Source organism: Coregonus lavaretus (assembly GCF_964263955.1).
Source record: "Coregonus lavaretus genome assembly, chromosome: 15".
Lineage (NCBI taxonomy): Eukaryota > Metazoa > Chordata > Actinopteri > Salmoniformes > Salmonidae > Coregonus > Coregonus lavaretus.
The window spans coordinates 770,618-787,849 of NC_140002.1; the positions used below are offsets into that span (position 1 = coordinate 770,618).

The 17,232-nt window shown below is 47.3% G+C and overlaps 1 protein-coding gene across 1 annotated transcript in view; it reads right to left on the minus strand.

Annotated features, from left to right (window-relative positions):
- Positions 1-17,232, minus strand: part of tspoap1 (TSPO associated protein 1) — a gene marked incomplete at both ends in the record, with an annotated part of 178,869 nt that overhangs the window by 24,065 nt on the left and 137,572 nt on the right. Inside the window, 9 exons of the mRNA XM_084178264.1 lie at positions 1-176; positions 822-962; positions 5,130-5,477; positions 5,891-6,586; positions 7,101-7,252; positions 7,507-8,394; positions 8,538-8,641; positions 9,116-9,222; positions 17,090-17,224. The exon at positions 1-176 is cut by the window's left edge and continues 673 nt beyond it. Coding sequence (XP_084034390.1) covers positions 1-176; positions 822-962; positions 5,130-5,477; positions 5,891-6,586; positions 7,101-7,252; positions 7,507-8,394; positions 8,538-8,641; positions 9,116-9,222; positions 17,090-17,224 — 2,747 coding nt within the window. The remainder of the gene's footprint in view (positions 177-821; positions 963-5,129; positions 5,478-5,890; positions 6,587-7,100; positions 7,253-7,506; positions 8,395-8,537; positions 8,642-9,115; positions 9,223-17,089; positions 17,225-17,232) is intronic.

The window sequence follows — 17,232 nt, forward strand, 5'->3', positions numbered from 1 at the left end:
TCCTCGTCCACGCTGTTGTCCTCTTCATCAGTGACCTCTGGGATGCTGAACAGGTGCATGTTATGGTGATGATGATCGTGATTGTAGTGGTACGCCTGAGTCTGGGCCTGAGGAGGAAGCTTCAGGATCCTCTCCACAATCTCCTCGTCACTGTCCGGCACCTCCCACTGGTCTGGCTACAGGGTTCATGGGTCAAGGGTCATCGAGGAGGGGGTGTAACAGGTTGACGGTACGAAGGTTGGATGTGGTAGGAGGTTGGATAGAGATAGGAGGTCAGGAAGGAACAGTGAAGAGTGAGGGTGGAGTGGTGGGCAGGGTGACAGAGTGAGGGTGGAGTGGTGGGCAGGGTGACAGAGTGAGGGTGGAGTGGTGGGCAGGGTGACAGAGTGAGGGTGGAGTGGTGTCAGGGTGACAGAAGGAAACAGTGAAGAGTGAGGGTGGAGTGGTGGGCAGGGTGACAGAAGGAAACAGTGAAGAGTGAGGGTGGAGTGGTGTCAGGGTGACAGAAGGAAACAGTGAAGAGTGAGGGTGGAGTGGTGGGCAGGGTGACAGAGTGAGGGTGGAGTGGTGGGCAGGGTGACAGAAGGAAACAGTGAAGAGTGAGGGTGGAGTGGTGGGCAGGGTGACAGAAGGAAACAGTGAAGAGTGAGGGTGGAGTGTGACGTACAAAGGAGAGGCGTACAAAGAAAAAGAAAACAAAATGAATCAAAACGGGGAGTGAATTCAAGAGTGAAAGAAGAAAAAAAGCAAATGTAACAAAAGCAGAGGCTGTCCTCCACAGCAAAGATGAGTCAGATCAGCTGTGTGTGGTGAGTGTTTACCCTGTTAGCTCCGGTGGTGTACCCCCGGGGCATGGCGGGTCCAGGGGGGTCGGAGTAGAGGTCATCCTCCTCTTCCTCCTGGATATCGGATAGGTCAGAGCCCCTGCTGCTCTCTGGCTCCACCAGGCCAGCAGTATAACGCTGATCCACAGGACACAACCACACAGCACAACAGGCTTAGAGACAGTGGAATAACCAATGATGTTACTTATCCAACTCGTGTAAAACATATCCAACAGGCTTAGAGACAGTGGAATAACCAATGATGTTACTTATCCAACTCGTGTAAAACATATCCAACAGGCTTAGAGACAGTGGAATAACCAATGATGTTACTTATCCAACTCGTGTAAAACATATCCAACAGGCTTAGAGACAGTGGAATAACCAATGATGTTACTTATCCAACTCGTGTAAAACATATCCAACAGGCTTAGAGACAGTGGAATAACCAATGATGTTACTTATCCAACTCGTGTAAAACATATCCAACAGGCTTAGAGACAGTGGAATAACCAATGATGTTACTTATCCAACTCGTGTAAAACATATCCAACAGGCTTAGAGACAGTGGAATAACCAATGATGTTACTTATCCAACTCGTGTAAAACATATCCAACAGGCTTAGAGACAGTGGAATAACCAATGATGTTACTTATCCAACTCGTGTAAAACATATCCAACAGGCTTAGAGACAGTGGAATAACCAATGATGTTACTTATCCAACTCGTGTAAAACATATCCAACAGGCTTAGAGACAGTGGAATAACCAATTATGTTACTTATCCAACTCGTGTAAAACATATCCAACAGGCTTAGAGACAGTGGAATAACCAATGATGTTACTTATCCAACTCGTGTAAAACATATCCAACAGGACAGGCATTTGGAATAACCAATGATGTTACTTATCCAACTCGTGTAAAACATATCCAACAGGCTTAGAGACAGTGGAATAACCAATGATGTTACTTATCCAACTCGTGTAAAACATATCCAACAGGCTTAGAGACAGTGGAATAACCAATGATGTTACTTATCCAACTCGTGTAAAACATATCCAACAGGACAGGCATTTGGAATAACCAATGATGTTACTTATCCAACTCGTGTAAAACATATCCAACAGGCTTAGAGACAGTGGAATAACCAATGATGTTACTTATCCAACTCGTGTAAAACATATCCAACAGGCTTAGAGACAGTGGAATAACCAATGATGTTACTTATCCAACTCGTGTAAAACATATCCAACAGGACAGGCATTTGGAATAACCAATGATGTCATAGCCTGTATCTAACTCATACAAAACACACAAATCTACGTTTAGAGTTGATCTTTTTTTATTGCTATTAACTGTAGGTGCCAATGCAAGCGAAACTTTAATGTATTAAGGTAAATCCCCCAAATGTACATTTTCTTAGCCTAAATTGTACCATGAGCCCTGTTATATCTTGGTATCCTGCCTCTATCCTCAACGCTCTCTAGTCTGAAGCACCCTGTTGATACATAATGATCCCACAGCCTTTTCCTAGACCCAGAGGAGTAACTGGTTCATCAAAAACAAGGGGTGAGGCTGGGTGATGTTGGCACTCTTCAACCTGTGTGTGAGGGCATGGCCACTCCGCTCTCTAAGAGTATGCAGTATGAAAAATGTATGCACTCACTAACTGTAAGTCGCTCTGGTGACGAGCGTCTGCTAAATGACTACAATGTTAAATGTAAGAGTTTCTTTCTGAGCCTGCGTTATCCACATCATCAGAGGATTAAAATACAGAGAGTACTAGCCAATGAGAGTACTAGCCAATGAGAGTACTAGCCAATGAGAGTACTAGCCAATGAGAGTACTAGCCAATGAGAGTACTAGCCAATGAGAGAACTAGCCAATGAGAGTACTAGCCAATGAGAGTACTAGCCAATGAGAGTACTAGCCAATGAGAGTACTAGCCAATGAGAGAACTAGCCAATGAGAGTACTAGCCAATGAGAGTACTAGCCAATGAGAGTACTAGCCAATGAGAGTACTAGCCAATGAGAGTACTAGCCAATGAGAGTACTAGCCAATGAGAGTACTAGCCAATGAGAGAACTAGCCAATGAGAGTACTAGCCAATGAGAGTACTAGCCAATGAGAGTACTAGCCAATGAGAGTACTAGCCAATGAGAGTACTAGCCAATGAGAGTACTAGCCAATGAGAGGAGAACACTAAGACAGTAAAGAGTAATTGAGAGGTGTCTGCTGCAGCGTGCAGATCGTATCTGCCCAGGAAACTGTCCATGACATTTAAAGGTATTCCGTATTTGTTTCATTAGTTCATTGTTAATACAGTCCCAAAATGTTGTGTTATTTCATAGTTTTGATGTCTTCACTATTTTTCTACAATGTAGAAAATAGTACAAATAAAGAAAAACCCTTGAATGAGTAGGTGTGTCCAAACTTTTGACTGGTACTGTATATAACTTTCAAAATACAGAAATACAGCCGTATGTTGCATTTTGCATCATATGATGTAAAACGCAGCATCATATGACGCAAAATGCATAATACCGGATGTATTTCTGTATTTTGAAAGTTATATACTGTATCATGAAAACTTGATTGCTGACAGGCAAAACATTTTGGGACAATATCAACAATGGACTAATGAAAGAAATTCAAAGAAGCACAGTCTGTACTAACTAATTAACTAACTAACTAACTAACTACAGTGCATTCAGAAAGTATTCAGACCCCTTGACTTTTTCCACATTTTGTTACGTTACAGCCTTATTCTAAAATGGATTTTAAAAAATATATCCTCATCAATCTACACACAATAATGCCCAACAATGACAAAGCGAAAACTGGTTTTTATAAATGTTATAACATTTATTACAAATAAAATACAATATTAGTATTCAGACCCTTTGAAATTGAGTGTAGATGCATCCTGTTTCCATTGATCATCCTTGAGATGTTCTACAACCTGAATGGAGTCCACCTGTGGTAAATTCAATTGATTGGACATGATTTGGAAAGGCACACACCTGTCTATATAAGGTCCCACAGTTGACAGTGCATGTCAGAGCACAAACCAAGCCATGAGGTTGAAGGAATTGTCCGTAGAGCTCCGAGACAGGATTATGTCGAGGCACAGATCTGGGGAAGGGTACCAAAAAATGTTTGCAGCATTGAAGGTCCCCAAGAACACAGTGGCCTCCATTATTCTTAAATGGAAGAAGTTTGGAACCACCAAGACTCTTCCTAGAGCTGGCCGCCTGGCCAAACTGAGCAATCGGGGAAGAAGGGCCTTGGTCAGGGAGGTAACCAAGAACCCAATGGTCACTCTGACAGAGCTCCAGAGTTCCTCTGTGGAGATGGGAGAACCTTCCAGAAGGACAACCATCTCTGCAGCACTCCACCAATCAGGCCTTTATGGTAGAGTGGCCAGACGGAAGTCACTCCTCAGTAAAAGGCACATGACAGTCCACTTGGAGTTTGCCAAAAGGCACCTAAAGACTCTCAGACCATGAGAAACAAGATTCTCTGGTCTGATGAAACCAAGATTGAACTCTTTGAATGCTAAGTGTCACGTCTGGAGGAAACCTGGCACCATCTCTACAGTGAAGCATGGTGGTGGCAGCATCATGCTGTGAGAATGTTTTTCAGTGGCAGGGACTGGGAGACTAGTCAGAATCGAGGGAAAGATGAATGGAGCAAAGTACAGAGAGATCCTTGATGAAAACCTGCTCCAGAGCGCTCAGGACCTCAGACTGGGGTGAAGGTTAACCTTCCAACAGGACAACAATCCTAAGCACACAGCTAAGACAACGCAGGAGTGGCTTCGGGACAAGTCTCTGAATGTCCTTGAGTGGCCCAGCCAGAGCCCGGACTTGAACCCGATCGAACATCTCTGGAGAGACCTGAAAATAGGTCTTCAGCGGCTCTCCCCATCCACCCTGACAGAGCTTGAGAGGATCTGCAGAGAATAATGGGAGAAACTCCCCACATACAGGTGTGCCAAGCTTGTAGCGTCATACCCAAGAAGACTCTAGGCTGTAATCGCTGCCAAAGGTGCTTCAACAAAGTACTGAGTAAAGGGTCTGAATACTTATGTAAATGTGATACATTTAGACATTTGTACAAACCTGTTTTTGCTTTGTTATTATGGGGTATTGTGTGTACATTGATGAGGGAAATAAATAAATAAATCAATTTTAGAATAGGGCTGCAACATAACAAAATGTGGAAAAAGTCAAGTGGTCTGAATACTTTCCGAATGCACTGTAACTAACAAATTAACGAATTAACTAACTAATGAACTAACCTGTGGCTGCCTATTGAAGCCTGCGTCCTGGTCCTGCCTGAGGAACTCCTCCATGGACTCCAGGCGTGCGGTCGACCTCTCCATGGAGTAGTCTGGTTCTGACTCCAGGGGAGAGGGGGCTTTGGGGGGCTGGAGATGGTGTGAGTCCAGGTGATTGATGAGGTCCCCAGCGGGAGCCACAGGGGCCTTGGGCGGGGTGGGGTAGGGCTCAGGGGTTGAAAGGTTGGCACGGGAGTAGTCCTCCACAGGGAAAAAGTCTGTGATGGACATGACGGGACGGGGAACTCCGGGGCTGTCTGTGTCTGCTCTGCTCTGCTCCATCGCTGCTGCTGAGCTTAGACGTGGGCTCTGGTTGGGGGGCAAGGAGAACAGACAATACAGTATGTACAGTATTATGTACACTTAGTTAAAATAGTTACAATAATGTAGACTAGATAATGACAGGTGAGTTCTAGAGTTCTAGATGAGTGTTCTAGAGTAGGTGAGTTCTAGAGTACTAGATGAGCATTCTAGAGCAGGTGAGTTCTAGATCAGCATCCTAGAGCAGCTGAGTTCTAGAGTTCTACATGAGAGTTCTAGATGAGAGCTCTAGAGCAGGTTAGTTCTAGAGTTCTAGATGAGAGTTCTAGAGCAGGTGAGGTCTTGATGACAGTTCTATAGCAGGTGAGTTCTAGAGTTCTAGACGAGAAATCTACAGCAGCTGAGTTCTAGAGTTCTAAATAAGAGTTCTAGAGCAGGTGTTTAAGCATTGTTGTACGTACCGTTGTGTTGATGTGAGAGGCTGGTGGTAGCATGGCCTGATAGGCTGGTTGTATTGGTGGTGACATCATGGCCTCATAGGCTGACGGTACTGATGGTAACTTGACCTGATAGTTTGGTGCTACTGGAGGTGACATAGCCTCATGCACTGCCAAGGCAGCCTGAGGGGGGGCAGGAGACTTTGCTAAGGGGTTAGCCCAGACCTCCGCGTACGAGGCAGGGTGCGGGGAGGAGGCCTCTGTGTGGAGAGCGTGGACTGGGGGAGAGTTGGCAGAGGGCAGCCCCCCGTTGGGGCCCATGGCGTGTGCGACGTCTAGTGGTGGCGAGGCAGTGGGGTAGGGCAGCGTGGAGACTTTGGCAGCTGAGTTCCCGTAGGACGGGGATTGGGGCTGGACGGGTGGTGACGAAGACAGGAAGGGGGGAGACTGGTGGACAGCAGGTGACTGGTAGGCTGGCGACTGGTGGACAGGGGGTGACTGGTGAACGGGGGGTGATGAGGAGCAGGATGCGGAGGTGGCCGAAGCCTGGCCCGTCATGATGGCGGCCAACTTGGCGGGCACGTTGACTGGCACAGAGTCGGTGGACTCCCCGTGGGCAGACACGGTGCGCACGGTGAGCTCGTGGGCTGCCATCAGGGACTGGATCTGAGACGGGCCCATCAGGGCACTGCCCGCCGTGGGGGACGACACCTCCAACACCTAGGGAATGGCAGGAGAGGGGAGGGGTCAGACACACACTATCCTCACACAGAGACATAAAACACATCTGACACAAACAATACAAAAGTCAGCACCAGGACAAGACATCATTAGAGTCGAAGCTGAAGCACCCCAAATACTGTGGAACACTTAAAACACACACCGCTGTCTTGAGAAAGACAGCAACACATACTCAATGGGCATTTAGAGCACAGAACCTCTCCTAAAACACTGGCCTGACAGACACACCAATTCAAACTAATTTCAGAAGCATTTCCCTTCCAGCATAATTTCAGCCCCATTACATCCAAAACCTAAAACACTCCGCTCTGTTTCCAGTGCAGAAACACAATACCATAATATAATAATAATAATATGCAGCATTGAAGGTCCCCAAGAACACAGTGGCCACCATTATTCTTAAATGGAAGAAGTTTGGAACCACCAAGACTCTTCCTAGAGCTGGCCGCCCGGCCAAACTGACCAATCGGGGGAATAATACTACAGCGCTCACCTTTTTCTTGTCAGCGTAGATTGTGTATCCGGTGACGCGAACCCCGTTGGAGGTCCCAGCAGCATCGATGGTGACAGGCAGCCAGCTGATGAGAGCGATGCCCGGGGAGGGCCCCTGCTCCAGCTGCACGTCCAGAGGAGCGTCTGGGGGGCCTGGGAGAGGGAGGGGTTAAACATCAAACCACAAGGAAATATCAGCTCTTAAACAGCCCCTGACTACATTCCTCCTCTCTAATCAGGGACTGTTTTAAAGACCGGGGGGGACACCAGTTGAGTGGAATCTCTGGCCAAAAAAAAACTAGCTTTCATGTAGAGTATAAAACCAGCAGTTCTTCAGCCCCCCTACTCAGACTTGAGTAGTGTATCTCTGATCTCCAGTATCTCTCTCCCCTGTCTCGCTCACGTACCTGCGGCCAACGTGGTGAAGGTGGTGATGGCGGTCTTGTGTTCCCGTCTCTCCTGGGGTATCTCCCAGGGGGTTTGAGGCGGCTGAGCCTCCACCTTGACTGTGTAGTGAAGGCTGGGCGTGAGGTTACTGAGGCACAGTGAGTAGCTGCCAGCCTTCACCAGCTCCATCTCCTCCTCGTTCAAGGACACAATGTGCACATAGTTACTGTTGCTAGGCAGCCAGGCCAGGCTGGCCGAGGTGGCGGTGACCCGGTGGACTCTGAGCTGGGTAGGCGCCACACACACGTCCCTACCCACCAGTAATGAGCAACGGAGCTGGTCTGAGCTGCCGCGCTCCGTCAGGCTCTGTACAGACACCCGGTAGGCCTTGAGGTTGACGTCTAGTCTCTCCAGGACAGCTTTAGTCTGGGAGCCGAAGGGCACGTTGAGCCTCAGCTCCTGGTCCACGTACACATTGTAGCTCCACACGTTGCCCCAGCCCGCCGGCACCAGCGGCCCGTCCCAGCCGATGATGATGCTCTTGGCCAGCTGCTTGATGAGGGTGAGCTTGCGCGGGTAAGGCACAGTGTCCACCCCCACCTCTAGGTCCAGATCCAGGCCGTTGGTGAGGGGGGCTGGGGAAAGGAGGTCTGGGAGGGAGGGGTCCGAGGAGACCTGCTCCACTGAGGGGACGGAGACTGCTGACGTAGGGTCAGTCCTCTCAGAGGTTACGGGGCCCCCCAGGCAGAGGTGGTGCTGGTGACTGGCGCTGTGCAGGCTGCTGTCCAGCAGGGAGTTGTGGGACATGTCCGTGCCCTCTGGAAAGTGGGCGCTCATCATGTCGTCGTCTGAGACGCGCTCCACAAAGTTGGAGGGGACCAGCCCTCTCCGCCCGTCCATCAGCTCTCCTGAAGAGGGACACAGAGAGAGAGAGAGAGAGGACTTGTGTTTGGTAAATCGTTTCAAGACACTAAAAACTCTCAGTGTTAACATTTCAGTGTTCATTATTTTTTTAACTTTCAGTGTTAAAACGTTTTTGGAGAAGGCTCACCTTCGTAGAAGCCGTCGTCATCCATGCCGCCATAAACATAGATGTACTCCCCAGCGGTGAGTGGTAGCTCCACCCCATCATTAGGACCATCATAGGGGTTATAGCTGGAGAAAAATAAAGCCACGTTATCAACACTTATGTATTAGAAACACAACTCATCTCATTTTATTGTTACTGTTGTATACCGAGAAACATAACTGGTCTTCAATTTTTTTCTACTAACTAACACCACTAAAACTAACATATAAACAATAACTTGGAGAAATCAACAACACGTTTGGGCTCCCGAGTGGCGCGGCGGTCTAAGGCACTGCGTCTCAGTGCTTGAGGCGTCACTACAGACCCCCTGGTTCGATTCCAGGCTGTATCACAACCGGCTGTGATTGGGAGTCCCATAGGGGCGGCGCAACAATTGGCCCAGCGTCGTCCGGGTTTGGCCGGTGTAGGCCGTCATTGTAAATAAGAATTTGTTCTTAACTGACTTGCCTAGTTAAATAAAGGTTAAATAAAAAAATAAATCAACAACATAGTGAAGGCATACTGCTGATTTGGCCAAAGCTGTGTCTGCCAGTCCTTACCTGTATCTGGCGATGAATACCTGTAGCTGGGAAGCTCCCCTGAGAGCTGTGCAAGGCGCTGGGGACACATCAATGTCCAACTCCTCCACTTCACTGGCCGTGTCAACCTGACAACATGACAGTCAACAATGAGGCACTGGAAACCTGTTGTGCGGGTCAGTGGGTAAGTGGCTTGGCGCTAGCAATCTAAATCCCTGCAGGGGTTTTGTCCATTCCTAGTCAGGAACATATTACATATTCATGCAAAATATGTATGCGCTCACTGGAATGTAAGTAGCTTTGGATAAAAGCGCTTGCTAAGTGGTATATACTTTGTATTGGAACTTTGAGCTGCCAGCAAGTCAAAACCTTCCCAACCCCTGGCTGGATCAATGCCTCCTGAATAGTAGAAGGCCACACGCATGATGTATTGTTTTTCTACCCTCGACTTTCTCCCTCTACATCAGAGATTGTGCAAAGAGATTCATGTATAACGTGTGGTCACAATTCACAGTGGATTGGGACATTGGCCACTAACAACCTGCTTAAACAGAACCTTCTCTTCTCTCAAAATGCTCCCAGCGTCAGCTTAATGATGACCGCCTATGTTTCCCTCTGGCTAATACTGCAGGGCGACACAAACATAGGCTGCCAGTCGGATTAAATGGCACACTATTCCCTATAGGCTACAGTGCACTACTTCCCTATATAGTGCACTACTTCCCTATATAGTGCACTACTTTTTGACCAGGGCTGATAGGGTTCCGATACACACACTGATATACAAACGCACCGATACAGATGTTGAGTGTGTTCGTTCATCGTCTGGTTGTATGACTAGTTATAGGGTATGAATGATAAACTACACATAAACAATGAGAAAACAGACATCATATTTCCAGCTCCCTGCCTGGGAAAAACCTTTTCAGGATAATCACGTACAACTACTACATCCTTCATAATCCACAGCAGAATCCAGAGCAGTGGGATTATCTCACTAAATATGATCTTTAGAGGGCCAGCTGCTGGTAGTGCCTGGCTGGCTGGCTGGCTGCCTGGCTGGCTGGCTGGCTGGCTGGATGGATGGATGGATGGATGGATGGATGGATGGATGGATGAGAGGGAGGATACCCACTACAGAGAGACTGGATGAGAAGGAGGATAGATACCCACTACAGAGAGACTGGATGAGAAGGAGGATAGATACCCACTACAGAGAAACTGGATGAGAAGGAGGATATATACCCACTACAGAGAGACTGGATGAGAGGGAGGATAGACACTACAGAGAGACTGGATGAGAAGGAGGATAGATAGTACAGAGAGACTGGATGAGAGGGAGGATAGATACTACAGAGAGACTGGATGAGAAGGAGGATAGATACTACAGAGAGACTGGATGAGAGGGAGGATAGATACTACAGAGAGACTGGATGAGAAGGAGGATAGATACTACAGAGAGACTGGATGAGAAGGAGGATAGACACTACAGAGAGACTGGATGAGAAGGAGGATATATACCCACTACAGAGAGACTGGATGAGAAGGAGGATAGATACCCACTACAGAGAGACTGGATGAGAGGGAGGATAGACACTACAGAGAGACTGGATGAGAAGGAGGATAGATACTACAGAGAGACTGGATGAGAGGGAGGATAGATACTACAGAGAGACTGGATGAGAAGGAGGATAGATACTACAGAGAGACTGGATGAGAGGGAGGATAGATACTACAGAGAGACTGGATGAGAAGGAGGATAGATACTACAGAGAGACTGGATGAGAAGGAGGATAGACACTACAGAGAGACTGGATGAGAAGGAGGATAGATACCCACTACAGAGAGACTGGATGAGAGGGAGGATAGACACTACAGAGAGACTGGATGAGAGGGAGGATAGATACTACAGAGAGACTGGATGAGAGGGAGGATAGATACTACAGAGAGACTGGATGAGAAGGAGGACAGATACTACAGAGAGACTGGATGAGAGGGAGGATAGATACTACAGAGAGACTGGATGAGAAGGAGGATAGATACCCACTACAGAGAGACTGGATGAGAAGGAGGATAGATACCCACTACAGAGAGACTGGATGAGAGGGAGGATAGATACCCACTACAGAGAGACTGGATGATAGGGAGGATAGATACCCACTACAGAGATACTGGATGAGAGGGAGGATAGACACTACAGAGAGACTGGATGAGAAGGAGAATAGATACCCACTACAGAGAGACTGGATGAGAGGGAGGATAGATACCCACTACAGAGAGACTGGATGAGAGGGAGGATAGACACTACAGAGAGACTGGATGAGAGGGAGGATAGATACCCACTACAGAGAGACTGGATGAGAGGGAGGATAGATACCCACTACAGAGAGACTGGATGAGAAGGAGGATAGATACTACAGAGAGACTGGATGAGAGGGAGGATAGATACCCACTACAGAGAGACTGGATGAGAAGGAGGATAGATACCCACTACAGAGAGACTGGATGAGAGGGAGGATAGATACCCACTACAGAGAGACTGGATGAGAAGGAGGATAGATACCCACTACAGAGAGACTGGATGAGGAGGATAGACACTACAGAGAGACTGGATGAGAAGGAGGATAGATACCCACTACAGAGAGACTGGATGAGAAGGAGGATAGATACCCACTACAGAGAGACTGGATGAGAAGGAGGATAGATACCCACTACAGAGAGACTGGATGAGAGGGAGGATAGATACCCACTACAGAGAGACTGGATGAGAGGGAGGATAGATACCCACTACAGAGAGACTGGATGAGAGGGAGGATAGATACCCACTACAGAGAGACTGGATGAGAGGGAGGATACCCACTACAGAGAGACTGGATGAGAGGGAGGATATATACCCACTACAGAGAGACTGGATGAGAAGGAGGATAGATACCCACTACAGAGAGACTGGATGAGGAGGATAGACACTACAGAGAGACTGGATGAGAAGGAGGATAGATACTACAGAGAGACTGGATGAGAGGGAGGATAGATACCCACTACAGAGAGACTGGATGAGAGGGAGGATAGATACCCACTACAGAGAGACTGGATGAGAGGGAGGATAGATACCCACTACAGAGAGACTGGATGAGAGGGAGGATAGATACCCAATATGGAGAGACTGGATGAGAAGGAGGATAGATACCCAATATGGAGAGACTGGATGAGAGGGAGGATAGATACCCACTACAGAGAGACTGGATGAGAGGGAGGATAGATACCCACTACAGAGAGACTGGATGAGGAGGATAGACACTACAGAGAGACTGGATGAGAAGGAGGATAGATACTACAGAGAGACTGGATGAGAGGGAGGATAGATACCCACTACAGAGAGACTGGATGTGCTACACTATAGTGCCATGTGAGAGAGACAGAAAAAAGTTAATGCACAAAGCTGGAAACTGAATGAGAGAAGACTTAGATCAGCCAACCTCAACAATGTCCTATTCTGTCCTTTTTGTTTTTTTTTAATACTTTTTTTTGTACTTTTACCCCTTTTTCTTCCCAATTGGTAGTTATAGTCTTGTCGCATCGCTGCATCTCCCCTACGGACTCGGGACAGGTGAAGGTCGAGAGCCATGTGTCCTCCGAAACACGACCCTGCCAAGCCGCACTGCTTCTTGACACACTGCTTGCTTAACCCGGAAGCAAGCCGCACCAATGCGTCGGAGGAAACACCGTCCAGCTGGCGACCGAGGTCAGCTTGCAGGCGCCCGGCCCGCCACAAGGAGTCACTAGAGCGTGATGGGACAAGGAAATCCCGGCCGGCCAAACCCTGTTATCTCTAACACTGATAGCAGACAGACCCCCCAACCTCAACTAGGTCCTATTCTGTTATCTCTAACACTGTATGTGCTGTATTTGCCATTGTTTATTTCATCCTTAGCTAGGACAGTCAGTGCCATGAGAGAGAGAGAAAAAGGCTAATGACGTTTTTTTAATCCATGAAGTCTGACATGCAAATCCATAGGAATGATAATGCCATTTAGAGGAGACAATCCATGAGTGGTTTGATCTTGAGGACTTGAGGAAGATTTGAGCCCAATTGATTGAAAATAGCTTAGCAATTATTCTCATGACTAAAGATGTCAGTGGCATGTCTAATATATAGTGAGTAGTGATTCTCCCTAGTGAGTAGTGATTCTCCCTAGTGAGTAGTGATTCTCCCTAGTGAGTAGTGATTCTCCCTAGTGAGTAGTGATTCTCCCCTAGTGAGTAGTGATTCTCCCTAGTGAGTAGTGATTCTCCCCTAGTGAGTAGTGATTCTCCCTAGTGAGTAGTGATTCTCCCTAGTGAGTAGTGATTCTCCCTAGTGAGTAGTGATTCTCCCCTAGTGAGTAGTGATTCTCCCCTAGTGAGTAGTGATTCTCCCTAGTGAGTAGTGATTCTCCCTAGTGAGTAGTGATTCTCCCTAGTGAGTAGTGATTCTCCCCTATTGAGTAGTGATTCTCCCCTAGTGAGTAGTGATTCTCCCTAGTGAGTAGTGATTCTCCCTAGTGAGTAGTGATTCTCCCTAGTGAGTAGTGATTCTCCCCTAGTGAGTAGTGATTCTCCCTAGTGAGTAGTGATTCTCCCCTAGTGAGTAGTGATTCTCCCTAGTGAGTAGTGATTCTCCCTAGTGAGTAGTGATTCTCCCTAGTGAGTAGTGATTCTCCCCTAGTGAGTAGTGATTCTCCCTAGTGAGTAGTGATTCTCCCCTAGTGAGTAGTGATTCTCCCTAGTGAGTAGTGATTCTCCCTAGTGCGTAGTGATTCTCCCTAGTGAGTAGTGATTCTCCCCTAGTGAGTAGTGATTCTCCCCTAGTGAGTAGTGATTCTCCCTAGTGAGTAGTGATTCTCCCTAGTGAGTAGTGATTCTCCCTAGTGAGTAGTGATTCTCCCCTATTGAGTAGTGATTCTCCCCTAGTGAGTAGTGATTCTCCCTAGTGAGTAGTGATTCTCCCTAGTGAGTAGTGATTCTCCCTAGTGAGTAGTGATTCTCCCCTAGTGAGTAGTGATTCTCCCTAGTGAGTAGTGATTCTCCCTAGTGAGTAGTGATTCTCCCCTAGTGAGTAGTGATTATCCCTAGTGAGTAGTGATTCTCCCCTAGTGAGTAGTGATTCTCCCTAGTGAGTAGTGATTCTCCCCTAGTGAGTAGTGATTCTCCCTAGTGAGTAGTGATTCTCCCTAGTGAGTAGTGATTCTCCCCTAGTGAGTAGTGATTCTCCCCTAGTGAGTAGTGATTCTCCCTAGTGAGTAGTGATTCTCCCCTAGTGAGTAGTGATTCTCCCCTAGTGAGTAGTGATTCTCCCTAGTGAGTAGTGATTCTCCCTAGTGAGTAGTGATTCTCCCCTAGTGAGTAGTGATTCTCCCCTAGTGAGTAGTGATTCTCCCTAGTGAGTAGTGATTCTCCCTAGTGAGTAGTGATTCTCCCTAGTGAGTAGTGATTCTCCCCTAGTGAGTAGTGATTCTCCCTAGTGAGTAGTGATTATCCCTAGTGAGTAGTGATTCTCCCCTAGTGAGTAGTGATTCTCCCCTAGTGAGTAGTGATTCTCCCTAGTGAGTAGTGATTCTCCCCTAGTGAGTAGTGATTCTCCCTAGTGAGTAGTGATTCTCTCTAGTGAGTAGTGATTCTCCCTAGTGAGTAGTGATTCTCCCCTATTGAGTAGTGATTCTCCCCTAGTGAGTAGTGATTCTCCCTAGTGAGTAGTGATTCTCCCTAGTGAGTAGTGATTCTCCCCTAGTGAGTAGTGATTCTCCCTAGTGAGTAGTGATTCTCCCTAGTGAGTAGTGATTCTCCCTAGTGAGTAGTGATTCTCCCCTAGTGAGTAGTGATTCTCCCTAGTGAGTAGTGATTCTCCCTAGTGAGTAGTGATTCTCCCCTAGTGAGTAGTGATTCTCCCTAGTGAGTAGTGATTCTCCCCTAGTGAGTAGTGATTCTCCCCTAGTGAGTAGTGATTCTCCCTAGTGAGTAGTGATTCTCCCTAGTGAGTAGTGATTCTCCCTAGTGAGTAGTGATTCTCCCCTATTGAGTAGTGATTCTCCCCTAGTGAGTAGTGATTCTCCCTAGTGAGTAGTGATTCTCCCTAGTGAGTAGTGATTCTCCCTAGTGAGTAGTGATTCTCCCCTAGTGAGTAGTGATTCTCCCTAGTGAGTAGTGATTCTCCCTAGTGAGTAGTGATTCTCCCCTAGTGAGTAGTGATTATCCCTAGTGAGTAGTGATTCTCCCCTAGTGAGTAGTGATTCTCCCTAGTGAGTAGTGATCATCCCCTAGTGAGTAGTGATTCTCCCTAGTGAGTAGTGATTCTCCCTAGTGAGTAGTGATTCTCCCCTAGTGAGTAGTGATTCTCCCCTAGTGAGTAGTGATTCTCCCTAGTGAGTAGTGATTCTCCCTAGTGAGTAGTGATTCTCCCCTAGTGAGTAGTGATTCTCCCCTAGTGAGTAGTGATTCTCCCTAGTGAGTAGTGATTCTCCCTAGTGAGTAGTGATTCTCCCCTAGTGAGTAGTGATTCTCCCCTAGTGAGTAGTGATTCTCCCTAGTGAGTAGTGATTCTCCCTAGTGAGTAGTGATTCTCCCTAGTGAGTAGTGATTCTCCCCTAGTGAGTAGTGATTCTCCCTAGTGAGTAGTGATTCTCCCTAGTGAGTAGTGATTCTCCCCTAGTGAGTAGTGATTCTCCCCTAGTGAGTAGTGATTCTCCCTAGTGAGTAGTGATTCTCCCTAGTGAGTAGTGATTCTCCCTAGTGAGTAGTGATTCTCCCCTAGTGAGTAGTGATTCTCCCTAGTGAGTAGTGATTCTCCCTAGTGAGTAGTGATTCTCCCTAGTGAGTAGTGATTCTCCCTAGTGAGTAGTGATTCTCCCTAGTGAGTAGTGATTCTCCCTAGTGAGTAGTGATTCTCCCTAGTGAGTAGTGATTCTCCCCTAGTGAGTAGTGATTCTCCCCTAGTGAGTAGTGATTCTCCCTAGTGAGTAGTTATTCTCCCTAGTGAGTAGTGATTCTCCCCTAGTGAGTAGTGATTCTCCCTAGTGAGTAGTGATTCTCCCTAGTGAGTAGTGATTCTCCCTAGTGAGTAGTGATTCTCCCTAGTGAGTAGTGATTCTCCCCTAGTGAGTAGTGATTCTCCCTAGTGAGTAGTGATTCTCCCTAGTGAGTAGTGATTCTCCCCTAGTGAGTAGTGATTCTCCCTAGTGAGTAGTGATTCTCCCTAGTGAGTAGTGATTCTCCCTAGTGAGTAGTGATTCTCCCCTAGTAAGTAGTGATTCTCCCCTAGTGAGTAGTGATTCTCCCTAGTGAGTAGTGATTCTCCCCTAGTGAGTAGTGATTCTCCCTAGTGAGTAGTGATTCTCCCCTAGTGAGTAGTGATTCTCCCTAGTGAGTAGTGATTCTCCCCTAGTGAGTAGTGATTCTCCCCTAGTGAGTAGTGATTCTCCCCTAGTGAGTAGTGATTCTCCCTAGTGAGTAGTGATTCTCCCCTAGTGAGTAGTGATTCTCCCCTAGTGAGTAGTGATTCTCCCCTAGTGAGTAGTGATTATCCCTAGTGAGTAGTGATTCTCCCTAGTGAGTAGTGATTCTCCCCTAGTGAGTAGTGATTCTCCCCTAGTGAGTAGTGATTCTCCCTTAGTGAGTAGTGATTCTCCCCTAGTGAGTAGTGATTCTCCCTAGTGAGTAGTGATTCTCCCTAGTGAGTAGTGATTCTCCCCTAGTGAGTAGTGATTCTCCCTAGTGAGTAGTGATTCTCCCTAGTGAGTAGTGATTCTCCGTAGTGAGTAGTGATTCTCCCCTAGTGAGTAGTGATTCTCCCCTAGTGAGTAGTGATTCTCCACTAGTGAGTAGTGATTCTCCCCTAGTGAGTAGTGATTCTCCCCTAGTGAGTAGTGATTCTCCCTAGTGAGTAGTGATTCTCCCTAGTGAGTAGTGATTCTCCCTAGTGAGTAGTGATTGAATGATGTGAAACAGTGCTGGTGGTCTCACCTCGTGTGGTGTGGGGCTGGTCCTGCGTGGGCTGTGGTGGGACTCGGCTGATTTGGGGGAGAGGTGGGTGGTGTCAGAGGCAGACTTGGGGGTGCTGGAGGACTTGGTCAGGCTGATGGTGGGCAGCTCACGGTGCTTGGTGG